We start from the raw sequence: 25,188 nt of genomic DNA, 5'->3' as shown, positions 1-25,188 counted from the left end.
CCAGCCAGGCACTGGCCGTTTCCGCCAGAGACCCCGAGCACACGCCTGCAAGGTGTCGTCGAGGCCAAGAACTTAGCGAGACTCCAGCAGGGATGGGAGCTCCCGGGGCTCAAACTGTATCTTTGTTCCAATCTTTCCAATCAGGGGCATCAAATCTTTGTCACGTCAAAACGAAACATGGCGTCGGCGTTAGCGGACAGCGGGTTCAGCTTTCAGGGCATTCCCAGAGCTTTTTCCTGCAGCCAGGGCCCGTCTATTCAGCAGAGTAGCTGAATGTTAGGTGCCCGAGCCTAGATTTGAGCACCTTCAAAAGCCCCTAAGCGGACATGCACGAGCTCGGCAGGAGCCAGCATGCCAAAAATAGCAGCATGGCCATGGTGGCCCAGTTGGTGGCTTTGGCTAGCTGCCTGAGTACGTACCCGGGGGGCGGGGGGATTATATCACAGCCACACTGCTATTAGCACACTAGCCTGAGCAGAGCTAGAGCGTGTACGTCTACCTGCATGGGAATTATACCTCCCAGCGGCTGGATAGATGGACCTTTTATCCTTTGGCTTCCAGCCACAGAACCACAGAAAAAGGCATCAAGTCCAGCCCCCTGCACTGAGTCCGGGCCAGGTAAACCTAGATCATCCCTGGTAGGTTTGTCCAGCCTGGTCTTAAAAACCTCCAGTGATGGGGATTCCACAGCCTCCCTTGGGAGCTTGTTCCAGAGCTTAACTCCCCTTAGAGTGAGACAGTTTTCCCTAATGTCTAACCTCAATCTCCCTGGCTGCAGATTAAGCCCCTGATTTCTTGTACTAAGCCCATTACTTCTTCCAAAGGCTGACGGAGGAGCATCACCTTCTCAAAGCACTTCAGCTTTCTTGGCTCGTGGACGTTCACATCTTGGGAGGTCATGCTGCTTGCAAATGTAGCTGGGGCTAATTGCTTATCCATGTCGCCTTTGTTCCGGCTCAGGATGGTGAGGGGAGCTGGGTGTTTCAGCCGAGATGAGCGTTTAAAGGGTGACGCTTCCTGGTAGGAAAATAATCTCATAGGGAAAATCTGAAATAGTTAGGAAACTAATGAAAGAGACGAGTCCAGAAATGTCCCCGCAGGCAATCTGAGACTGTGACGTGGGACGTGAGAATACAGGGATTGTCTCCGGGATGGGGTAGGGGTCGATGTGGCAGACTCAGGAAATGACTCTCTCTCCCTTGGATTGTTTTTATAATGTAGCCCCTCTGGTTCCAGCGAATCTCTCTGCGGTGATTGGGGAGAGCCGCAGAGTGCTGGCCGTGTCCTGGGGGCACGTCTCCAGCCAGCAGGATTACTGCCAGCTGTGGCTGCGAGATCCCGGGAACAACACACTACCATGGAGGCACACCCTGGCCAGGGGGCAAGTCCAGCACTTCTTCCAGGGGCTGGTCCCAGGAAGAAATTACTCAGTTTCCCTGAGCTGCGTGGCTGGGCCTTACTGGAGCAGCTCGGGCATCTTAGTGGTGCCAGTAGGTGGGTGTGGGCCTGCGCTGGGCGGGAGGCTGCAAGGGCTGGAACGCGCAGCGGGTGTGTGTAGGGCAGGGAGGGGGGTGAGCTAGTGACTGGAGGGAGATGCCCCCACGGAGCCAGATAGTGGCCTGGCATCCTGTGAAATAAACCGGATTCCACAGAGAGTCTTCCTTAGCCTGGTCCTCCTGTGACATGTCCCTCCCCTGCAGGTCCTGGGCACAGCCACGCCGGCCCCTGGCCTCCCGTGTGGTCCCCTGTCCCGGTCCAACCTCACCATCCCTCTTGCAAAGGCCCTGGCCAACCCACTCCAGCCCTAGGCCACCAAGCCGGGGGTCCCAAGGCCCAGGTATCCAGCTTTGTGCCTTTGCACCATGCAGGCATGGAACTGCTGTGGGGCACACGGCCTGGTTCGGGGACTCCGTGTGGGGTCTGCCTCGCTCAGCGCGTCTCCTTTCTCAGCGCCTGACCCAGTGGAAGATCTGCGGTGCCAGCCTGACTCAAAGGGCTTTTCCCTGAACTGGACCTTCCCCGCTGGAGACGTGGAGGCCTGTGAGCTGGCAGCAGAGAGGCTGTCCGGGGGCCCCCCCCAGGCTGAGGCTCGAGTGATCGCTCCCGGGAGCGAGGCCAGCCTGTGGGGTTTGGAGCCAGACTCTTCATACCGAATCAGCCTGAGCACAGTGGGCAGGAATGGGCTGAGGAGCCGGGCCGTGACTCTGGTGTGCAACACGTCAGCAGAGGGTAGGTCTCCGCCTGGCCTGTTCTCTCCCCACGGCCCCCAGGAAGAGCTGCCAGGTCGGGTTTACTGGTTAGCTAGCGGGCCCTAGTCCAGAGATCAGAGCCCCTGAATGCGGAGAGGAGGCTGGGGCTTGGGACTGGTTTGTAGCGAAACTGCTGCACTGGGGCTGTGGGGTGCAACTTGCTCAGGACCGAGCCAAGCTCCAGCCCTAACCGCCCCGGGCCGGCCGCGTTTCCGTTTCAGTCCTGCCTCCGCCAGTACGAGCAGACGTCCCGCGGGTTGAGCCTGGCTCCAGAGTGCTCATCTCCCCGGACACGTTCAGCGAGGAGAACGGCCGGATCGAGTACTATGCTGTCATCGTCACCAGCAACGAGTCGCGTGAGTGCCCGCCTCTCGCCCGCGCCGGCTCCGCTGAGACCCGGGGTGCACAGTTGCCCGCCGAGGCGTGGGGGCTGCTGCTGATACGCTTGTGTCTTCAACTCCAGTGTCGAGGCCCACCCAGGAAATCGTGTCCAGCACCTGGTATGATCACTATTACGGACAGGAGGACTCCTACGTGGCTGTGCTGTTCCCCAATCCCTTCCATGCGGACAAGAGGAGCACTCCTCAAACCTTGTCAGTGCTAGTGGGAACGGACGAGTGTGGCCAGTCCCGGGAGATCTGCAATGGGAAGCTGAAGGCAAACACTCAGTACAGGTGAGCACAGGAGGGGACCCCTGCTCTGGCAGATGCTGGCAGACAAGGAGGGCTGGAAGGGGAAAGGGAGCACGGCTATGTGGTGAGAACAGGGCTGCAGCTCCCTCACACCCCAAACACCTACGCCAGGGGGCCTCAGTGGGACCAAGGTGGCTGCCCTGGGTGGTGGTCCGAGGAAAAGACTGGGAAATGTACGAATGTCTGGAAACCTTCCCCACCCTCCCACATTTCAAAATTCCCTGTAGGAAAATCAGACTTTCCCAATAGGAAAATATCACAAACCAGCTCCCATGTTGCCTTCCTGGCACCCATCTCCCCGGCTGGCCCAGACAGGCACCATCTCATTGCTGGTTTCCATTTCCCCAGCACCACGTTCTTTCTGTATGGGGCTGGAAATCCAGTGCCAGGGTCAGGCCAATCCTGTTTCCTCTGAGCGTCTGGGACTAACCTCTGCTCTTGGCTTTGCCATAGGTTCAGCATTGCTGCTTTCACCAAATACAACCTGGTGGATCCTTCTGTGTCCTTCACGGCGTTTTCGGGTAAGGCGATTCCTCATGCTGCTTCAGCAGTAGTGTTACTAGCTATCCCCTCTAGTTGTCTCTGCTAGGAGAGTTCCTTAATTGCCACTAATGGCAGGGCAGAAAATCTCAGAAAGTGTAGATTACATTTAATAATAATACCTAGCACTCGCTTGTCATCCGTGGATCTCAAAGCGCTTCACAGCCTTTACTGTATTGACCTTGTAAGGCAAGGCAGGGCAGAGCAATCAACCCCATTATACACATGGGAAACTGAGGCACAGAGCAGCTAAGGGATTTGCCCCAGGCTGCACAGGAAGTCAGTGGCAGGGCGAGGACTTGAACCCAGGTCTGCCAAGTCTCCCGTTAGTGCCCTAACCGCTTGGTCCTCCTTCCCCTGTTATCCCAATGTCCGGTGATCCTGGCTGTGAAGCAGGGGTGGGTGACTCGCAGGGGGCGTGTCTGGGTCAGTTTGCGGAGCACGGCGGAATCTTTTGGAACGCACAGTACAAATCCAAAGAATCCCCACGGTCTTTGTCTTCAGCGGCTGGAGCTGGCTCAGACCCCAGTCCTATTACAGTGCCAGTCGTGGCTGGAATTGTCGCCGGCTTTCTCCTGACGTTTGCAGCGATTTTCGGCTGGGTCTACTGGAAGCGGGTCCGAACGAAAAGGTAAAGGAGGCCTGTCTCCCGAGGGATGAGATCCAGGATGGGCCTGGGAAGTGGTAGGAAAAGCTGCTGAGAGCAAAGACAATGCGATTGGCTTTCACTGAACAAGGAGCTGCCCGACAGCAGATGTGTATCGAAAAGGGTGGGCCAGGTCCAGCATAGCCAGTGTGAGCTGTTGGGCGTGATGGGGAATCCACACTGAAAAGTTCCCCGCGTCATCTGTGTGAGCGGGAGGGAGGCGTGCCCTCTCGCAGACCCTCCCCGCTGCTAAACAGGGCGCTTGGCCCCAGCCACGGTGCTGCCAGGACGGGTGACATCCCCTGTGCTTTCCTTTTAGAACCAAGAAGAGTAACTTATCGCAAGAAATGGCCACGTACAGCTTGAGGTGAGCGTGCTGCTCCTGGCAGGGACGGGCGGGTGTCGGGGACTCAGGCTGTCTCCTTGCCTACCCACATGCCAGCTCTCCACGACGAGCCACAAAGGGAGCATGGCTGTAGGCTGCTCCTGCCAATCTGGTCCATCGGGTTTCTTTTTAAAGGGCCAGCAGTTGCCACGCCGCTCACCTGCTAACCTTTCCTTATCTAAGTCACTGGCAGCTGTGATGTCAAGCCCCAGCCGCCTCTGGGCAGATTCCCACGTTCCAAAGGTCGGTCACAGCCTTCATCACCCTGAAATGCATCCAGTGCTAAGTAACCAGTGCACCGACACAGAGCGAAGGCCAGGCCCCTCCATGGGCTGGGGCCGCTATGCTAGTGTTCGGGCGAAAAGAGGAGAAACCCCGTTAGCTGAGAGTGCAAACGTCCTTACAGGCCTGCAGCCAAAGGGGCTGGGAGGAACCCCTGCCACAGGAGGTGGGACAGGCCGAGTGCCATCGCTCTGTGGATGTCCCAGTGCAAGACGGCACAGGAGACCGAGGTGTCACAGGTCATTAGGTTTGGGGTTCATAGATTCCAAGGCCAGATCATCTGGGCTGACCTCCTGCATAACCCAGGCCATAGGACTCTCTGGGGCAGTATGGTAGTAAACCCCTGCACTGCCTGTTTCCCATCGCCAAGGGCACAATTATATCTCCTGCAGAAATGTTCACCGGCCGATCCCCATCCAGAGCTTCAAGCAGTATTACGAGGCGAAGACGGCAAATGCCAACCACGGCTTCTTCCAGGACTTTGAGGTGAGCATCGGGTGCAAGGAGAGCGTGCTCCTGGGGGCGGCGACAGTGGAGATATGCCGTCAGCGTCACATGGGGGTTGGGGAAATAACCGAGCGGTTCTGCATTCGCTGGGTACAGTTGCCCATCGAAGGGGGTGGGGAGGGGACGTAGCAGAAAAAGCAGCTACGTCTACACTGCCCGTGGACGTCTGCTGGCAACGTGGCGTGGCATGCCCGCCCCAGCTCCAGGCTCGCTAGCACAGGTAACAATAGTCGTGAGGTCCTGGTGGCCCGGTCTGGCAACCGGAGAACAAGCCTGCTGGGGACCGGGGGTGTACACTCGGGTCACCAGCTTGTGCGGCCGTGTCTACACTGACGCTGTTACCGGTGCCACCTCCGTTGCCCCCGAGCCTGGCGCACAAAGTCACAGGTGCTGGGGCGCTTTTGCGGGAAGGTCTGACCACGGCTGCCCTCGGGAGTCCGAGGAGCTGGGGGATTTGATGCTGAACCCTCCTGAGTGGCCGAGCTCTCCCCTGCCGCTCCCGGGCTGTACCCTGGGGAGTCTCCATCAGGCTGTTCGTGATCCATGTTGCTGTGAAAGCCAAATGTGGCCCCAGGAGACCAAACAAGCTCTGCCTCTCCAAATGCCATGGAGGCCCATTGGTTGCGTGTGGCAAGCTGGGGCTGCGGAGGCTCTTGCTGGGCGGCCTCCTAGCTGGCCCTCTCCACCCCAGCCCATCTGTCCCAGAGAGGCGTCACTGGGTTTATCCTTGTGCCCTGCAGGAGCTGAAGGAGGTAGGGAAGGAGCAGCCTAAGGTGGAAGCGGAACTTCCAGCCAACATGTCCAAGAACAGATACCCCCACGTGCTGCCCTGTAAGTTCAGGGGCTCAGCCCTTATGTCTCCCTCCCTGCCCTTCTGCCCTTCCCTGGCACCTTCCATCCCAGGATCTTGGGGGGACACTAACCAAGCCCCCACCCCAGCGGCAGGGGGGTTATCATCTCCTTGCCACACCCAGGGACACCAAGGCACAGAAAGCTTCAGGAGACATTTCCAGAGTGAAAAGAAAAGGAGGACTTGTGGCACCTTAGAGACTAACCAATTTATCTGAGCATAAGCTTTTGTGAGCTCACTTCATCGGATGCATCGGAGCTGTAGCTCACGAAAGCTCATGCTCAAATAAATTGGTTAGTCTCTAAGATGCCACAAGTCCTCCTTTTCTTTTTGCGAATACAGACTAACACGGCTGTTACTCTGATTTCCAGAGTGGCCAATGTGGGAGGCAGCATGGCCTATTGGATAGAGCAGGGTCACGTCATCTCCTGTGCCTCAGTTTCCCCATCTGTAAATTGGGGATAAGGATGGCGAGGTGGTGCGGGTGAAAAGGCGCTATATAAAAGATAGGGATTATAATTTTGCATGCCAGTTTGAGACACCCAGGCCCTGGTTTTCAGAAGTGTTGAGCCCCTGCAGATCCCTTTGGTTTGCTGGCACTGTGGGTGCTCAGCCTCTCAGAATCAGGCCCGGTTACGGCCTCTCTGGTGGGGCACCCACAATCACTGATCACTGACAGCCTGCCCACAGTTATTCCTGAGGTGGCCTGGTGAGCCTGAGCAGGGCTGGGTCTCCCATCCCACCTCAGATCTCACTGATCCTTTAAACTTGAATGGCCCCCCTCCTTATTCCCCTCCTCCTTCCAATGACCCCCAAGTTTTGGCCACAGCATAAGGACAACTCTGTGGTCTGTGCATCTGCCAGCAGGGGGCGCTGCGAGCAACAGGGGGCTGCTCCCTGACCCCTCCAGCCTCCCACCACTTGTGTTGTCCCTGTACTATTCCTGGAGGGGGCGGGGGGAGCTCAGGGCAGAATCCCGCCCTTTGGGGCATACTGCCCCATGGGAGGCTGAGAAGACCCCCCAGGCCAGGGCCAGCTCCCATCTCACCTTGTGTGCATGTCATTAGCTCTGACACACACACCCCGGTGTGCCAGGGGAGAGGAGGAGAGAGGGGTGTTGTGACATTTCTCGGGGTGCCCAGGACTGTGAGTCCCCTTGTTACCGCCTGCTTCCAGTATGAGGGAGTCTTGTTTGGGCCTAACCGGGTGTAAGCTCCCTGGCACCACCCAAGCCCTCTCCTCTGGGCTCTGCCAGCCCTGACTCCGCCTTGCAGGTTAACAACAGGTGCACCCCAGTCTCCGGGCCCCTTTGAAACGTTCCCCTGTACTGCTCAGCCTTTATCCACTGAACACTCACAGCATCACCAGGCCTGCTGTCCCCAAGGGAACAGTGCACACACCAGCTTGTCCGATTCAAGGCAGGATCAGCACCTTGCTCAGTATCCCAGCACTGGTAATACACGTATCCTTGATTTCACTAGCAGTGTATCTCAAAGACTCAAGATTCAAGGGATAGTGAGTAACGATAAAGGAAACAAAAGGTGACATATAAAACAAAATCATCACACCCTTTCTAGCGACTAAACTTAATTAACAGACTCACCTCCTGTCTGATGAAGTGTGTCTCACCCAAAGCCTTCTACAAGTGTCTTCAGTCCAGGCTGGTTGTGATCCCGTTTTCATGAATGTAAACGTGCTGCCCGTTTATGTCCTAGGGGCAGGATGATGGGGTGTCTTCTTTGTTCCCCAAAAAGAGTCCAGCGAACCTTTGAAGTGTATCTCCAGATAAAGTTCTCTTTCCCTGCTGTGTTTCTCTACCTGTTAGTTGCTTTCTGACATTCGGGCAATCCTTCATCTGCATTCAGCTTAGACAGGTGATGGGGCACCCATTGTGAATGAGACAATACTTCATTTACATTTCAACAGAGGGGCAGGAGACTAAACATCCCATGTCTGACAGGACACCTGGTTCTCCACCTCTGCTGTGATACTGACTCTAAGAACATATGTGCAGTAGACGTACATAAGTCCTTCCCGAGTATCTGGGCATACATTTCACAGCAGTAACAATGACCAGTGTCACCCTGGCTTTCATTTAAATCTTCACATGACCAGAAGGTCCACAGGAGAATCAGGACAGTCCAATAGCCCCCTTGCTAGTGGGCGTTGAGGGGTTCTTGGGTACAGGTGCACAGAGCTGGGAGAGGCTGGGTCGGGCCAGGAGCTCTTCCCGAGCTCGCTGGGCACTGCAGAGTCACCGCCCCACGCTGGCTCCGTCGCTGCTACAGCTGAACATTATGCATGAGCCCACCTTCCCTGTGAGTCGGTGAGACGCAGCAACCCCTGGGGCGTCCCCTTTCAGGCCCAGGAACCAGAACAGCCCCATGGAGGTACTCCTCCTCCTCCTCCTTCCCGGGCATGATTTGCCTCTTGAAAGGTGTGATGGCCCCTCCCCAGCGTCTCAGCAGCACTGACCATCTCACACTAGGCACGGAGCGGGCGTCTGAGGGTGCTGCCTGGACAGGAAAGAGGTGGGGCCGGCCCCAGGACCCTAGCCTGGGCCAGCCCTCCCACTTGCTAGTGTGACCTGCGTTCTCCAAAATACAGTCGAGCTTTGAAGGACAGGCCAAGGGACCTGGGTGGGAAGGGCCTAACCCAACCCACAGGCCTGGCTGACCTTCCTGGGTGGGGCAAGGGGTGTAGGCCGAAGGGCCCTGGTCTCCTTCTGACCTCCTTGTGCCCAGCTGGAGAAGGGGGGGGGCTTGAGAAGGAAGCAGAGCATGCTGCCCCTGAGCCGGGTTCCCCGGAGGACTGGGGTCTGGCTCGGCGAGGTGCAGCGCACGGCGTGATCGCTGCTTTGGTTTCTTGCAGACGACCACTCAAGAGTCAGGCTGAGCCAGCTGGGGCAGGAGCCCCACTCCGACTACATCAACGCTAACTACATCCCCGTGAGTGCCTGCTCGCCTCCCCCACCACAGCCCCCGAGGAATCCCCGCACACGAGGGGGGCATAGCTGGCACATGCAGGGGGCTCGGTCCCAGGAGGGGCTCAGTCCCATTAACAACTGGGGCTGGCTGGCAGATGGCATTGGAGCTGGGACAGGTGGAAGGTGTTGGAGACGGGGGACTGGCGCAGCCAGGCTGGCTGTGGCCTGGGGTCTGTGAAGTGTGTGTTTGTGTGTGTGCCCCCGCTTGTGTGCATGGGGGAGTGGTCACAGCTGCTGCTCTGCCGATTGAGGGCACTCTCACTCTCAGCCTCTCTGGATTCACTGCCTGATCTGTCTGTCTCCTCTTTCTCCTCCGAATCTGTACAGCTGCACTTGACTGATGTTGGACCTGGTCCCCCAGCCTCCGTCCAGGGGGCTTCCCCAGGTAACGGACAGGGGGCACCCAGCATGCCGGGGAGCGTGTGTGCACATGTACGCGTGTTGCATAAGTGTGTCAAAGGCAGTAAACAGGAATGGCCAGCCTGGATCAGAACCAGGGTCCATCTAGTCGTCTCTGCTCTCCAGCAGCGGCCGGCAGGAGTCTGGGGCAGATGCTTCTCCCCGCAGGCTCGCACTGTAGGGGTTTGAGGGGCGTCCAATCTCTCTCATGCCAGAGAGAGGGAAACACACTCTTCCAGGGCATCCGATAATAGCCCCCAGCTGCCACCTGCTGCCCAGGGAGTGTGCCCATCCTGGCAGCAATGCTGAGGTCAACGGGCACCTGGCCCTCTCCTGGAGGGACCCAGTAGGTCATCTACTTATCCCCAAATCCAGGGTCTCACAGCTTCTGGCCCAGGCTGACTGACTCTCTGGTCTCTGCCCCAGGGCTACACCTCCCCACAGGAGTTCGTTGTCACCCAGGGGCCGCTGAAGAAAACCATTGAGGATTTCTGGAGGCTGGTCTGGGAGCAGAGCATCTGCAACATCATCATGCTGACAGTGGGCATGGAGAACGGACGGGTAGGGCTGGTGCTGGGCGCGCGCTGCTGGGCGAGGAGGGGCCTGACCCACAGCCAGAGGCTAATGCTGCTCCATTCGTGCAGCCATGCTGGGCCCAGCAACGTAATAACGGGAGGCCTGTAGGGCAGGGGGAAGGGGCAGTGGTACTGCTGGATGTGTGGTCACCCGGCCAGGCGACGTCTGTCTCCACTGGGTATTTCCAGAGCGCCCGTTAGTCTAATATCTAGGTGCAGACAATAACTTAGCTGTGAGACGAGCACTGTGCATGGGCACTAATGAACCCACACGGCCCCTCGGCATGGAGGACGCTGGCCCTAGCCCCGTCCTACCAAAGAGGAAACTGAGGCACAGAGGGGGGATGTGAGCTGCCCAAAGACACGCAGTGGGGAGCAGACGCCAAACCACTAGCCCATGCTGCATTTGTCTCCATGCCCAGATTCTGCTCCCCCTGCAGGAGACGAGATGTGGCCCAAAGCCTCAGCTTGGCGTTGGAGCATGCTGAGCTGGGGAGTTTCATCCGGGCCCATCTCTCCAGTGGCTGCAGCTGTCTTCTGTGGGCACCGGTCTCTCTCCCTGTGCTGGTTTCCCTGTCCCCACGCCCTGCCTTCCCCCCAGGTGCTGTGTGATCACTACTGGCCTTCAGAGTTGTCGCCGGTCTCCTACGGACACATCCGCGTGGCCCTGCTCTCCCAGAGCAGTGCTGACGAGTGGACCACGCGCATGTTCAAGCTCTGGCACGTGAGTGAGCGGCCGAGAGGAGCCTGGCGCAGGCCCCCGCCGAGGGCACTGCCGTGGGGGTGTCTCGCTGGGGGAGGTGTCCCGGGGGCGGCCTGCCCTTTCGCCTCTGGCCAGCAGGGTTCCAACGAGGCCACAAGCGAAACGGGTCGGTCCGCACCGGGACTCATCTTGAGGATTGTCAATAATCCACAGCTACCAGGGCGGGCAGCACACGGCTTCCCGGGCGTGCCATCCCCCTCCCATTCACCGTCACCCCCGCCCTGCTTCCCCATTCCCATCAGGGGGTGCTGTGCATCGCCCAGGGTTGTTTGTTTCCAGATGCTCAATCGCCTCAAAGGCAGCACTATGCTAACTGCACGCTCTGATGAGCCAGCTCCATGCCCCCACCAGCTGGTATCCAGGCTGCTGCCCACGAGGCTTCCCCAGGCCTGGCCTTGCTGCGGGGCAGCGTGTTGGCAGAGCCACATGGTGCAGCCTGCCCAGGCAATCGCATGCCATGGAGATGGCCGCAGGACAGGGCCCTGAACAGAACAGTGCAAGGGCCTGGCTCTGGCCAGTAGCGTCAGGCACCTGATCTCTCAGACGTGAGTGTCTCGTCCATGCCGGGTTTGCATGACTGCTCAGTGCTGACGTAACCGATGCCCAGGGCTGGCCGGGGAGCGTCTGGGGATCCCGGAGACCCAGGGCCCAGGGCTGGCTGTGGGTCTCCGATGCCCAGAGATGCAGCCCCAGCATCAGTCTCTCCAAGTTGTGGTAGCTGATTCTGGCCCCTGGAGATAACTCAGGGAGCTGTAGTGGACAGACCCTGGGCTCCAGAAGTGTCTGGGAACGTTCCCCATGAATATCCCACTGAGACTCGGGTTTGCCGCACACTAACGCCTAGTCACCGTCTGTGACAGGAGGACCTACGGGAGGAGAGACGTGTGACCCACCTGCACTACACGGCGTGGCCCGACCACGGCATTCCCGAGTCCACAGCTTCCCTGTTGGCCTTCCGGGACCTGGCACGAGGTCACATGCAGACGGCCAAGGGTTCTGGGCCAACGCTGGTGCACTGCAGGTGAGGCCCTGCCTGCCTTAGCTCTGCCAGGTGGGGGCTGCTGGAGAAGGGGTGTCTTTCCCTGAGCTGGGAGATGACCTGGGAAATTGGGCCCCTCCTTGTATGTGGGGGCTGGAGCCGTGGGGCGGTGAGAGCCCTGGGAATGGTCTGGTCTGGAGAGGCAGCTCCCAGCTGACAGTGAGTGAGGGACGCTGCCCCTGCCCTATCTCTGCGAGTGCTGGAGACTATGGAGATGATTCCCCACCTTCCGGTGCAGCTCTGGGGCCATCTCCCCAGCTCCACAACCCCCCCCAGGACCGCTCCTGGGCCCCACAACCCCCACAGATCCCCCCCCACCTTGGGACAGCTCCTCGGCCCCACAACCCCACAGCTCCTTCAGGCTGATGGCCATCTCCTCCCCCCTCATTGGGGCTGGTGCCTGCCTGCTGGGGGGGCAGTGGAATCATAGGGCTGGAGGAAGACCTGCCCATGTTAACCCCTTGCTGTCTGTGCTCTTGCAGTGCGGGGGTGGGCCGCAGCGGCACCTTCATCGCCTTGGACAGGCTGCTGCATCAGCTGAAGGAAGAGAAGGCAGTGGACGTGTTCAATACCATTTACACCATGCGGATGAGCCGCTACCAGATGATTCAGACGCTGGTGAGGCCCTGGGCCCTCTTCCTTCTGCCCTGCCGCCAAATCAGCGGGCCTGGGAGGGAGCCCAGAGCTCGGCTAGCCCTCCCGCCCCTTTGCACATCAGCCAGCTCCTGACATCCCTCAGCCGTGCCCCCGTCGGCCGCAGGACGTTGCTGCCTCGGCCCCCTGCCCCAGCGCGGCTCTGAACTCAGCCCCATACGGACTTGTGTCCCGAGCGGGGCTCAGATGTGCCCCTGTTCGAGCTGCCCTCCCCTGCCGTCTCCCAGCAGCTGTGGGCCCGGCCAGACCACCAGCAAGAACACACGGTTCTTCAGGGCCCAGAATTCAGTGGGAGCAGGCCCGGAGCATCAGTCTGGGGAAGCATCGTAGCCAACAGCACCCAGGGACAGGATGAGCTGGGGGGGCCCGGGTGGTAGCTGGGAGGGTGTGTGTAATCAAAATCAGATTGGCCTGAGCCTATCCCAGAACAACTCGGCAGACCCCAGGTGTGAGCAGCTCCACGCTGCCCCGTGCACGTCCGGGGCCGCGACAAGCTGCACAAGGCGCCCGTGAGTTGCAGCCCGGAGGTCGGCTCGCCCCAGCCACCAGACCCTCGCAGCACCCCCGAACATGCAGCCACAGCAGAAGCCAGGGACGAGCTGCCAGGGGCTAATGAGGCCTGCGGGAGCCTGCTCAGAAAGGCTGGCTGTGGGCGCTGGGTAACCCGGAGGGGATCCCGCGAAGCATGGTGAAAACGGCGGCCAGGAGCAGCGTGCATGATCCTGCTGCTCGACTCCATGCTGGGCCCTTGTTGGGAATTCTTTGACCCGAATGATCTCACTGGCACACGGGACGCTCCCAGAGCCGGGCACAAAGCTTAGTGCTTCCCCCCCGGCCAGGATGGGGTGATGGGGCCAGTGTTACTGGCCCCACTGGACAAAGAGGGAGACTGACTCACCCAGCGGCAGGGCTGGCTGGGGCTCCTGACTCGCTGCACAAGGCCGTGCTCTGTGCGGTGCCGCGGTTCAGGTGGGCTCGCTCTGTGCTGACCACCTGCCCTTGCCTTCCAGGGCCAGTATGTTTTTCTGCACAGCTGCATTCTGGAGAAGATCACGGAGGAGCTGCTCTTGGGCCAGTCCGGGACGGAGATGTAAGGCACCTAGCCCGTCCCAGACGTGTGGGCGCTCGGGTTCAGCGCCTCAGACTCCGATCCCGACCCAGGCCTGGGCTTCGGCTCCCAGCAATAGGGACTCGGAAATCCCAGCAAGCGGGCCTGCTCCCTGCACCGAGGCAGGGCCAAAGTCTGGCCTCGGACCTTTCCCTCCCTGTCACAGAGTCCCTGGGCGGTGCTCTGGAACTGCTCCCTACATAGCCAGTCAGGACTCAAGTCTCCTTTCTGTGAGCAGACTGTCTGCAGGACACAAAGCTCACACAGCTTCCACCTTCCTGGGTCTGACCTCGGAGCATTCAGCATCCTCTGCCCCTCCGTGCGCTTCCCACAGCGAGTCCGCCCAGGCGGGGTCCTGGGGAAGCCAGAGGGTCCTGCCCCCCAACTCCACAGTCAGATGTGACTCTCAGCCAGCCAGTAAAACAGAGGTTTATTAGACGACAGGAACGTGGTCTAAAACAGAGTTTGCAGGTGCAGAGAACAGGACCCCTCAGCTGAGTCCATTTTGGGGGGCAGTGAGCCAGACAACCACGTCTGCACTTCACTCCATGTCCCCAGCCAGCCCCCAACTCAATCTCTCTCCAGTCCCTACTCCTCTGGGCTTTGTCCCTTTCCTGGGCCAGGAGGTCACCGGATTCCTTTGTTCTCCAACCCTTTAGCTCTCACATTGCAGGGGGGAAGGGCCCAGGCCATCAGTTGCCAGGAAACAGGGTGTCGGCCATTCTCTGTGTCCAGACCCCTGCATACACCTGCCCTCTAGGGCTCTGCAATGATCATACACCCTTACCCCACCACCTAGATACTTAAGAACTGCCTAGGGGAAACTGAGGCACCCCCACACTATTCAGAGGAAACATTAAGAACAGTCCCACTTTGTCACACCTCCACAGTGGGGCGCCCCGCACCCGGCTCTGCAGCCGCGCACTCCCTAGCACCATTCCTGCGCTGATACCGCAGGGGCCTAACACTGCCTGGGCAGCCTCCGCGGAGCTCACCCCCCAAGGCAGTGGGCTCCGCTACTGGGTCTCCCACCCTCAGCAGAGATGCACCTTGCAGGCCAGCAGGGCTCATGGCAGCTGGCCGGCCTTGGGATGCCCTTTCCAGCTGGCCGGTGCCTGGCTGCTCCCATGGAACTAGCAGGGTCAGGCCAGGGAGGGGGTTCACCCTGTCGACCGAGTGGCCTGGCTCTTCGTGAGATGAGGGGGTTTATTAACCCCCCACCTCCACCCCTTGTTTTCCCAGCTCCTGCCCGATCCCTCTCAAAAGCTTCCTGCCGCACCATGCCCAGAAATCGGCCAAGTCCAACGCGGGCTTCCTGCGGGAGTATGAGGTAGGAGCACCGGGAGCAGCGCCCTGCTGGGGATCACAGATGCCAGCTCCCCCAGGCACGCACGCACACGCGCTGGGGTGACGGGAGCATTAGTGGCTGGGCCAGACGCACAAGCACCCCCCGCACCCCCACGAGCAGCCCCTGCTCAGTCAGGCTCCCGCCAGATCTGACTGTTGTGGAGATGGCTGGCGCTGGGGGCACCCGTTGCCATGGCAACGCTGCCAGGCCTGGGACACCCCGCCAGCTGGAGGATGGCCGGCGCTGCTTCCCTCCTGATCCCCCTGCAGAGCAGACACGGCCAGGACACCAGCCCTCCCTGAGACTCCCCAGGGGCGGATCCACACAGGGAATCGGAGGCAGGGGGCAGGCAGAAGTGCTACACTCCACGGGCATCCCCCGTGGCTGCTGCACCAAATCTCCCAGGGAAGCAAACTTAGCGGGCAGCGTGGCAGCAGCCCCAATGGGGACACTGAGGCACGGGGCTGACTCCCTGAGCTGGGGTGCGGATGAAAGCTCGCCCTGGGAGCTGTGCCCTGTGGACTGGGTTCACCCCCTGCTGTCTTCCGGGGCAGGGCATCCCACAGCAGCCATCCGCCCAGTCCCAGCGCGCTCCCTCCACCCCCGTCGCCCTGGCTGGGCATAGCTTGGAAAGGGCCTGATCTCTCCCACTCCCTTCCTCCCTCCGGTTCCCTGTGGCAGATCCTCCTAGAGGTTGCAAAGGACAAAGCCAGCTCTGCAGCACCATCTTCAGGCATCCAGGAGAGCCGCCCTGTCTCCAGCATCCTCCCATGTAGGTGCCACTGACGCGCCCCTATCCCCAGGGCTGGCACCAGCTGTGTGCATGGGGTGGCGTCGGGGTGGGGGAAGCACCAGGGTTGGACTTGCAGCTTCAGGATCAGGGGAGCTTGTCGAAATGAGGCCCTCTCTAGCATCTCCAGGCTTATCTCCTCCCCCCAGCCTTGTGGCAGAGAGTTCCCAAGGCAAGACCTGGCCACAGATGAAGTGTGCATGGAAGTGAATGGACTGGGGCTGGAGTGGGGTTATGTGCAGGCAGAGGGCATGCGCCCCGGGCTGAGAGTAAGGGGAGAGGGACTGAGGGAGAGACCCAGTGCAGGAGTGACAGGCCTTATGTAGCTATGGCTCAGGCTGGCAGGGAGTTTGGGCTGGAGCCAGAAGGCTGGTCTCCTTGTGTGGGGCTGGGTGTGCTGAGCTGAGCCAGGCGGAACTGCCCCCCCACCCCCCACCCCAGCCCCTCATGCCTGGCCTGTCTGGCAGATGATCGCTCAAGAGTGAAATTTTCGCCGCTGGAACAAGGCCCTTTCTCGGATCTCAGCCAGGCCTGGCTCCTCCCGGTGAGTTGCCCCACCCTGATCCCCTGGGAAATGAACTCCCTCACCTCCCCGCCTGGCCCCCTGGCCCTCCACCCACCCTGATCCCCTGGGGAGCAGAACTCACCCCTTCTGAGGATCCCTACCCCTGGGGCAGGCGAGTAAGACTCTGGTTCTTCACACAGGGCTGCAGTTCAGCCAGGGACTATCTGGCCGTGCAAGGGCCTGACAAGGTAACCATGGAGGAATTCTGGCGCTTAGTGTGGGACCATGGCGTCCACACCATTGTCACCCTGCTACCATGCCAGGAGAAGGGCCAGGTAAGGCGCAGGTGCTGCATGGTTAGCAAGAGAGCTGGGGGGGTCTCTTTAGATGAGGTGATGGCTACAGCTGGTTGAAAAATGGAGGGTTTTTTTTCTACAGACAACCTCAATTTTTTTGGCAGAAATTTGAATCCTGAAAAATTTTGGCCAAACCCTGAAATATTTCAATTTGGAAATGCAGCCGCCACAGTGCCTCTTGGGAACTGTAATTTGTCTGCCTCATGTCTCCATTTTCCTTCATGGACCAAGCTCCCTGGTCAGACTACATCTCCCATGATGCACCACAATATCCCCTGTTGGAGAGGGGAGGCAGTGCATCATGGGAGATGTAGTCTAATCAGGGAGTCTTGCCCATGCATAACAATAGAGCCACGAGGCAACCGAACTACAGTCCCACCGGGCACCATGGCAGCATTTCCAAGTGGAAAGAGTTTGGGTTTCAGGTGTTCCGTTGTCAACAAACCAGCGGAGGTACCCACTGGGGCAGGCATGCCCAGAGAAAAGCTGGTCAAAAATCCATTTTTCCATTGAAAAAGTTTTGACAGAAAATTTCCTACCACCTTTGTTACCGCCATGCGGTCGGAGGAGGAGAGTGCCCACGTGGGAGCCTGGCACTGCTCCTCCCACTGGCCTGCTGAGTCTGGCATCATGGGCATCTCGTTGTTCTGCTCTCTGCCAGTGGGGAAGAGCCATGCTGACCACCTGGGTAAATAGGCTAGAGCCACCTCAGGTGTGACTTGTGATACTGCCCTGGTAGGTGCTGACTGGGGGCAAGGGGAGGGGCTCCTTGAACCTCCCTCCCCCAGGCTGTGCTGCATTTTCTGCGTGGTCTCCATGGCACTGCACTGTCGCACACGCAGGTTTGTCTCACCAGCCTCTGCCACCGTTTCCTGAAGCTTTGGGCCAGACTTGGAAACTCCCTGGGTGGAGCAGGCTGTGGTCCAGGTTAGGACCCTGCTCCCCTGACATGCATGGGTGATGCCTGGCTCCATGGCACCACAGGGACCGTGGGCACTATTGTGGGGACAGTCTGCTCCCTTCCCCCACCACCCCTTTGTAACATTTGAGGTAGACAACAAAATGAGCCCCAACTCTGGAAGCAGTAAATGGTCCATGTGGCCCCCTTGGGAGGTAGACCCCAGCTAGTTAGTAGGGCAGCAGCCCGATGGAGACCTCTGGTTTTACAGGGGACAGCAGTCCAAGATGGATCTCTCTCCACTAATCTGTGCTCCTGAGGAAGGGGCACCCCCTCCAAGGCCTCAGCTGCCTCCCCTCCCTCTGGGCTCCCAAAGGCAACTTTCCAGAAGGCCAAAGAACATGCAGAATTTGCATAAAACCCAGTGGGTCACAGCCACCCTTCACTCCTCATGCTGGAGGTGCAGCCCCCAGAGACTACATCCCTCAGCATGCAATGCAGCCTGATAGCTCGGCTATGGTGGAGCATGGCACGCTGGGAGCTGTAGTCTCATTGGGCTGCCGCACTGTATTAAGGTGAAGGTGGCTGCAATCCGCAACGATGTTTCCAACGTACCGGTGGGCTGTCGGCTTCCGGGAGGATGGCCACCCACATGGCCCTTTGCCGGACAGTGTCATCCTGATGCTGTCTGTGCCCTTGGCCCGGCATCTGTGAGCAATGCCGAGTGGGGGCTGATCCGAAATGGGGCCACCGGGAGCTTGATGCACCTGTTGCTGTTGTGCGCAGGTCCTGAGTGAGGCATGCTGGCCCCTGGAGGGTAGCCCAGTCTACACAGAGATGTTGACCATCCAGCGGGGCCCGGAGAAGCACGTCTCGGGATGGAGGTGCATTCAGCTCAAACTGAAACACGTACGTGCCTCTGAGGCCAGGGGAGCTGGTTTCTCAAGCCCCGGGAGCTCCCCCCACTCCCTGCAGATGTACCTCAGCCCTGCCCTACAGGCACTGCCTGCAGACGTTTCCAGCTTTGGTGGCTCATTGCCTTACTGGACTCTCCCGAGAACCAGTGCAGGGGTGGTCTGGGAGTCGCGGACCCCTGGGACATTGACTGGAACCTGCTAACTCGTCACACAGATGCCACCGGATGCTGTGTGAGGGGCGGAGCTGACCTAGGGAGAACAGCTCTGCTTTTATGCCCCTGTCCCTCTGTCTGCTACCACTGCAGCACCCCACTGCTGGGGAGATGGCTGGGCCCTGCCCCCGCAGGCACTGCTGACCCAGCATAGACGGACCGGGTGACGGGGCACCACAGGACCCAATGCATCACTGTGGCAGGGCACCTAACAGGCCAGAGGCTAGGAAGCAGGGCTCTCCCTGCTCCCCTGGTGTCCAGGCCTGTCCGTGCTGATCGCAGCACCCTCCCATCCTGTCGTCCACGCATGCCCCCTTCCTCCGTAACCACAGCAGCTCTCTCTGCCCTGCCAGGAGAAGAAAGTGAAGGAGAGGCAGGTGCAGCGATTCCTGTACCCTCTGTGGGGGTGCCAGCAGCAGCCAGATGCCCAACCTCTGGTGGAGTTTCTCGCCGCAGTTAGACGGTGCATGCCACACAGGAAGCGAGCCGGCCCACTGCTCCTGCACTGCAGGTCTGGTCACGTGACTCCCTCTTCCATGCCCTTGTGAGTCCCCTGGGGCCAGAACCCCCTGGACGAACATCCCCGTGGGAGAGCCAACTGCAGGGCTGGGCCAGTCATGGGGCAGCCTGGAGCTGACCAAATGACCTGGCAGTTCTCCCCTGCCGGTGTCCAGGAAGACGTAAGGACCAGAGGTCCCTTCAGGGCCAGATTGCGGCTCAGATGCTGACAGTCAGTGTATGCGGTCCCGTCGGGGGAGCGAGCGTGGGGATGTGAGATGCCAGGGGCTGGCCAGAGAGCCTGGTTCAGGGCGCAGTCTCAGATAGCCATCCATGAGCCCCCAGCTTGCCCAGATGCCCTGGTTGCCTCAGTGCTCATTCAGAGGCCAGGCCAGCTTTCCGGCCCTGCCTGGGCATGGTCTCTGTGAATGTCCCTCTCTCCTGAGGGTCTGTGCCCTGCCCTGCCCTGCTGGGAGACGGGCTCCATGATCATCCGGGCCTTGTCCGTCTCCTACGTCTGCGCCTGTGCCCTGGGTTGCGTAGCGGGTGGCAGGAGGGTTGATGGCTCTCCCCCATCGGCTGCCCCTTTCAGTAGTGGCATTGACCAGATGGGGACGCTGATCGCCCTGGACTGCCTGCTGCACCAGATGAAAGCGGAACGGAGTGTGGACATCTACGGAGTCTCCCTCAGGCTGATGAGAAGCTGCTGCCTCATGACCCCGACACCGGTAGGTGGCGAGGAGGGAGGGTGTCGGGGCCAGGTGTGCCCTGGGGAAGCAACGGCCAGGTGCAGAACAGAGGCCCGGAGCCAGGTGCAATAGGGGAGAGTTTCTCAGAGAAGACCCACGGACCCCTGAGTTCTCTGTCAGCCTCCTCTCTCCTCGGGCAGCTTCTCCCCACCCAGCCTCAGCCCCGACTGAGCTCACCGAGACGGGTATCCTGCTCCAAGCCCAACACATGGCTTGGTTCTTAGCCCGGGCTCTGTGCCCCTCTCTCCATGCCCTGCCAGGGGATGTTCGGGGGGCGGGGGGAGCAGCTTACGGTGGGGGGTCGTTCCATCTGCCCCAAGCCCAGCTGGGAGCTCAGGGGAAGGACTCTCAGGCCCAGATCCTCAGTGGCATTTAGGCCCCTAACTCCCACTGATTTCAATGGGAGTTAGGTGCCTAAAAACTCAGAGGATCAGCAGTAAATGCCTTTGATGTTAAGGTTAAAGCCAGCAGCCTCCACTCAGCCCAGACCCAGGAAACAACCAGGTGGAGCTAAAAATCAAATCCTCACAATCCTAGCCCCGCTCCCATCCATCCCTGACAGCCAGGGCATGGACCCCTAGTTTGTTCCCATGTGGGCAAATCCCCGGCCGCCTCCCCCTCAGGATCTGGGCACTGAAAACCACAGGCCCTGGTACGCTGGGGTATTGGAAGTCTCTTGGGTTATCCTGTGCCGCTTTCTCTTATAGATAGGTTCTTACACCCCGCTCATTAGTGAGGGTCTGGCTGCCCTGCAGCTGGGAGTGTGCGTCCCAGCCCAGGTGGGCAGACATGAGCTAACACGGGTGGTGGTTCAGGCTTGCGTCTGTCTAGCCGCGCTGGGACGCTCGCTCCCGGCTGCAGGGCAGCCATACCCTGAGTGTTTATCTGAGCCTTCCCGACCTGCGCCCTGCAGCCGGGGCACCAGCGGGAGACACCCAGCTCGCCCGCAGGTCAGGGTGAGGAGCCCAGAGGGCCGTCAGAGGCACCTCTGCCCGCATTCCAATGGCAGATTGGGTTGAGGCCGCATTGGGAGCAGCGCAGAGGCATCGCACCACTAGATGGTACTGTGACACCAGCCTCAGGGTGCCAATCCCAGGATTTCGTCCTGCGCAGGCTGGAATCTGCTGGCTTGGGCTTGGCCGCAGCCCGAGCCGAGCTCTGGTTCCACAGACGTGCTTTTGGACAGGGGTTGGAAGTTAATTCGTTTATTTCTCAGAAGCCTTTAGGGACGAGTTCCCCCACATTCCCGATCCCACTGGTAATAAAAATCCTTCTGTGACGTCCCTGCTGCCAAGCACCCTGCAAACAGCCAGTCAGTTAACGAATTAATCCAAGCCCCGTGGGCCCTGGGAGCTGGAGGAGAGCTGTTACACGGGGTTCTCTTATGTACACCCCCTGCCCCTCCCAGCTGCTGCTCAGCCGGGCAAGGGAAGGGCCAGTAGGACCTGAGCCCTCCAGACCACACATGGGGGCAGAAGCAGAGCGCTCGCTTGTGGCTGTGGATCTAGGCTAGGGTGCTCTTATTTTACATGGGTCCCTGGGTGAAACCGTGACGTTAGTGCAGGGCCGGCTCGAGGTTTTCTGCCGCCCCAAGCTCCGAGAGCGCAACTGCCCAAGCAAAAAAAAAAGGGGGGGGGGCAGAATGCCCCCTGGAATTGTGCCCCAAGCACACGCTTGCTTTGCTGTTGCCTAGAGCTGGTCCTGTTTTGGTGCCACCATGGCCGAGTTGCAGTCGCACTCCGGGGTGGTCAGTTCTCCTAGAGGCCAGTAACCAACAGGGAAGCCTGAGTGATTACCGACCTTTTAGTCAGTTTCCCTGGAATGACACTTCCTGCTACACATCCCCACCCCAGATCCCGGGAAGGGTCTCTCCACGTCTGAATCACTTGTGTTTACTCCCCCAGGCGCGTCATTAGACCGGAACCCAGACCCATTTGCTGTTCTGCAGTACAACTGGCCTGACCTTTTCGTACAGACTCCTCCCAAGAAGAGTATCCAAACACCAGCAGGGCCAGCGCAGTGCAGCTTATGGTGCTGGGTTCTGAAATTCCCTGTATTCCAGTAATTCAGGCATGGAATTTACCATCTTTGAAAAGGGGAACAAAGAGGACGCAGGGAATTATAGACCAGTTAGCCTAACTCTGGTTCCTGGAAAGATACTGGAACAAATGATTAAATGATCAGTTTGTAGGCACCTACAGGATAATAGAGTTATAAGGAACAGCCAGCGTGGATTTGTCAAGAACAAATCATGACAAACCAACCTAATTTCCTTCTTTGACGGGAGTACTGACCTAATGGATGAGGGGAAGCAGTAGATGTGAGGTCTTGATTTTACTAAGGTTTTTGACACAGTCCCACATGGCAGTCTCATAAGCAAACTCGAGAAATGTGGTGTAAGATGGGTGCGAACTGATTGAAAGACTGTGCTCAAAGAGTGGTTATCAATGGTTCGCTATCCAGCTGGAAAGGAGTATCTAGTGGGGTCCGTCCTGGGTCCGGTACTATTCAATATTGTCATTAATGACTTGGATAATGGAGTGGAGAGTCTGTTTATAACATTTGCAGGTGACACCCAGCTGGGAGGGCTTGCAAGCTCTTTGGAGGACAGGATTAGAATTCAAAACGACTGTGACAAATTAGAGAATTGGTCTGAAATCAACAAGATGAAAGTCAATAAAGACAAGTGCAAAGTGCTACACTTAGGAAGGAAAAATCAAACTCACAACTCCAAAAGGTGCAATAACTGGCTAGGTGGTTCTGGTGAAAAGGGTCTAGGGTTAGAGGAAACTAATAAGAGCCAACAGTGTGATGAAGTTGCAAAAAATACACCATTCCGGGGTGTATTGACAGGAGTGTCATACGGGAAACATGGGAGGTAATTATCCCTCTCTGCTCAGCACTGGTGAGGCCCCAGCTGGAGTACTGTGTCCAATTCTGGGCACCACACTTGGGGAAAGATGTGGACAAAGTGGAGAGAGTCCAGGGGAGAGCAATACAAATGCTAAAAGGTTTAGAAACCCTGACCTATGAGGAAAAGTTAAAAACACTGGGCGTATTTAGTCTTGGAAAAGAAGACTGAAGGGGGACCTGACTTGTTCTCCGTGTCCACTGAAGGTAGGATAAGAAGTAATAGGCTTCCTCGGCAGCCAGGTATTCGACAAAACCTGTCTAACTCGCAGGGTAGTTAACCTTGGGAGCCTAGTCCAGAGCTTATCTGACCTGGTTATATGAAATGGGGTGACTGCAGAAGCCCAGTGTCATGACAGTCAGTGGGCTCCCTGGGTAACTGCAGTGACTCCTGATGGGGTGAGGCAGGGTCAAGCCCCGCCGGCCTAAATTACGCTCTAATCTGATCTCTAATCTACCTCTCTCTGGCTCCTGCCTCCCTTCAGGATCAGTACGTGTTCTTGTACACGTGCATCCGGGACATCCTCACCCAGAGGCAGCCCTAGGAAGATCACAGAGAGCCCGGCGCTGGGGGCAGGCTGAGGAGAGCACATTGCAGGGCTGTTTGCACAAACCCGACTGCAACTCCCTCCGCAGAGAAGGGGACCGGCCTGGGGCAGAGGCACCAGTCAGCTCCCCACCCCTGGAGGCCAGCACAGATGAGGCGCTAAGGCTGGGTTAACCTGCATGAGCGGTTCAGAATCTCGGACTCTCCTGGTCTCCTCCTCCCAGGACGTGGTGGGAGAGCCTATTGCCACATGCAGCATCTGCACCAGCCTCCCGCAGGGAGTGCCCTTCTGCCGCCCGCAGTGCTGCAGCCCACTCAGCCTGCAAGTACCCAGTGCAGGGCACGGGACCCTGTCCAGGATTCAAAGCATGAAGCGACGCTGCATCCCTGCTGCCCGGGATTCCTGGGACTCTGGAAGGGCCATGAATCCAGTCGCTGTAGCACTTGCTCTGGGATCCTGCCGGCCTCCATACTGCCCTCCATCCCCCGCTGAGTACAAGACAGAATACGTGGGGCGCCCTTCCTGCCGCGCCTGGCTCAGAGCCGGCGCGTCCTACAGAATAGGCTGCTGGGCGATGTTTATTTCCGTCCGGCAGGAGGGGTGGAGGGCCTAGGCGCGACACAGTGCTTCTCAGAGCGTCGAGCGGACACTCCAGGTTTGCTAGTGCCTTTTGGAGACTCTGTGACCCCGGGCTGGGGACCAAAGGGAACAGCGGGGTCTCTCAATAAATGGATCAGCAAGCAATGGGTATGAACAATAAAGAAAACAGCCCTAGAAGCCAGTGTCCTCTAACCAAGGGTCGGTTTTAGCGCGCGCCCTGGCCTGGCCTGCGACCTTCCAGCCAGCTGGACTGGAGTGCACCATCCCCAAAGGGCAGCTCGGCTCCGAGAACTGAGTCCCAACCGCGAGAGCAGCAGACCTCTGCAGACCCTCGGGACAACCCTTCCCATGGGACTCTCGCCTCTCCTAGCTGGGAGAACAGGGGCAGGACTCCCTTCCCCCTGACAGCGTCATGTCACCCCCGCATTTATGCAGGGCCTGTGAGCAGGGGCCAAGGCCCGACAGCAAAACCAGGAATGGCAATTAAATGAGAAGACCCTTGCTGGCCAGTCACCCTCCATATAACCCTGTCTCTAAGGCCTGCTGCATGATCCCAGTTTATGTGGGGGAAAAACATTGTCCACTAATTCGGCCTCAGCGCACTGCTACCCTCTACCAGGGGAGCATGTGTATCAGCCACGTCCTCTAGCGTTCGCGCCAGAGGAGCTGTCTCTTCATCCCACTGGCATGTGGGACTCTGTGACCCAGGGCTGGGGACCTAGGGGGACAGCGGGGTCTCTCAACAAATGGATCACCAAGCAATGGGCATGAACAATAAAGAAAACAGCCCTAGAAGCCAGCAACATACCACCCCTGCAATGGGACCTTAACTCTGGCTCCTGGAGCTGGCACGGGGTGCCAATATTGGGGGGGTGCCATAAGAAGTAGACAGGAAGAATGACGGAGGGGTTTGTCTTGATTCCAGTTGCAGCGTTGAGCTGCACACGCTCAGCTGTGTTTGCTGTGTCTGGGGCTGGCACCATCGGGCAACCTGGCCAGAGCATAAATGAAGTTTTTGGACAATAAATTCGCCTGATTTATTTATTTTTTTAAATCCTCAGCTCGTCCTCATCCCACAGCCCAGCTGTCCCCTCCACGGCCTCTGGCTCCTTGGCAAATGACAAAGCCAGCCACTGGCTGAGTGTTAACCCCGTCGCTGCCCCATGTCCTCTCCCCTGCACT

At 58.8% G+C, this 25,188-nt stretch overlaps 1 protein-coding gene across 1 annotated transcript in view; it reads left to right on the top strand.

The window, feature by feature from the left end:
- The window catches only part of LOC144278174 (receptor-type tyrosine-protein phosphatase V-like), a 52,123-nt gene extending 28,667 nt beyond the window's left edge, over positions 1–23,456 (top strand). Inside the window, exons 17-39 of the mRNA XM_077839379.1 lie at positions 1,222–1,494; positions 1,951–2,229; positions 2,471–2,605; positions 2,713–2,923; positions 3,395–3,462; positions 3,986–4,112; positions 4,447–4,494; positions 5,187–5,280; positions 6,042–6,132; positions 9,023–9,099; positions 9,963–10,097; positions 10,713–10,835; positions 11,735–11,895; positions 12,396–12,531; positions 13,578–13,657; positions 14,918–15,005; positions 15,705–15,795; positions 16,281–16,357; positions 16,519–16,653; positions 18,359–18,481; positions 19,055–19,212; positions 19,792–19,927; positions 23,344–23,456. Coding sequence (XP_077695505.1) covers positions 1,222–1,494; positions 1,951–2,229; positions 2,471–2,605; positions 2,713–2,923; positions 3,395–3,462; positions 3,986–4,112; positions 4,447–4,494; positions 5,187–5,280; positions 6,042–6,132; positions 9,023–9,099; positions 9,963–10,097; positions 10,713–10,835; positions 11,735–11,895; positions 12,396–12,531; positions 13,578–13,657; positions 14,918–15,005; positions 15,705–15,795; positions 16,281–16,357; positions 16,519–16,653; positions 18,359–18,481; positions 19,055–19,212; positions 19,792–19,927; positions 23,344–23,403 — 2,906 coding nt within the window. The 3' untranslated portion in view covers positions 23,404–23,456. The remainder of the gene's footprint in view (positions 1–1,221; positions 1,495–1,950; positions 2,230–2,470; positions 2,606–2,712; positions 2,924–3,394; positions 3,463–3,985; positions 4,113–4,446; positions 4,495–5,186; positions 5,281–6,041; positions 6,133–9,022; positions 9,100–9,962; positions 10,098–10,712; positions 10,836–11,734; positions 11,896–12,395; positions 12,532–13,577; positions 13,658–14,917; positions 15,006–15,704; positions 15,796–16,280; positions 16,358–16,518; positions 16,654–18,358; positions 18,482–19,054; positions 19,213–19,791; positions 19,928–23,343) is intronic.
- Positions 23,457–25,188: the final 1,732 nt, after the last annotated feature.

Source organism: Eretmochelys imbricata, chromosome 21 (genome assembly GCF_965152235.1).
Source record: "Eretmochelys imbricata isolate rEreImb1 chromosome 21, rEreImb1.hap1, whole genome shotgun sequence".
Taxonomy (NCBI): Eukaryota; Metazoa; Chordata; order Testudines; family Cheloniidae; genus Eretmochelys; species Eretmochelys imbricata.
This window is presented reverse-complemented; position numbering and strand designations above follow the sequence as displayed.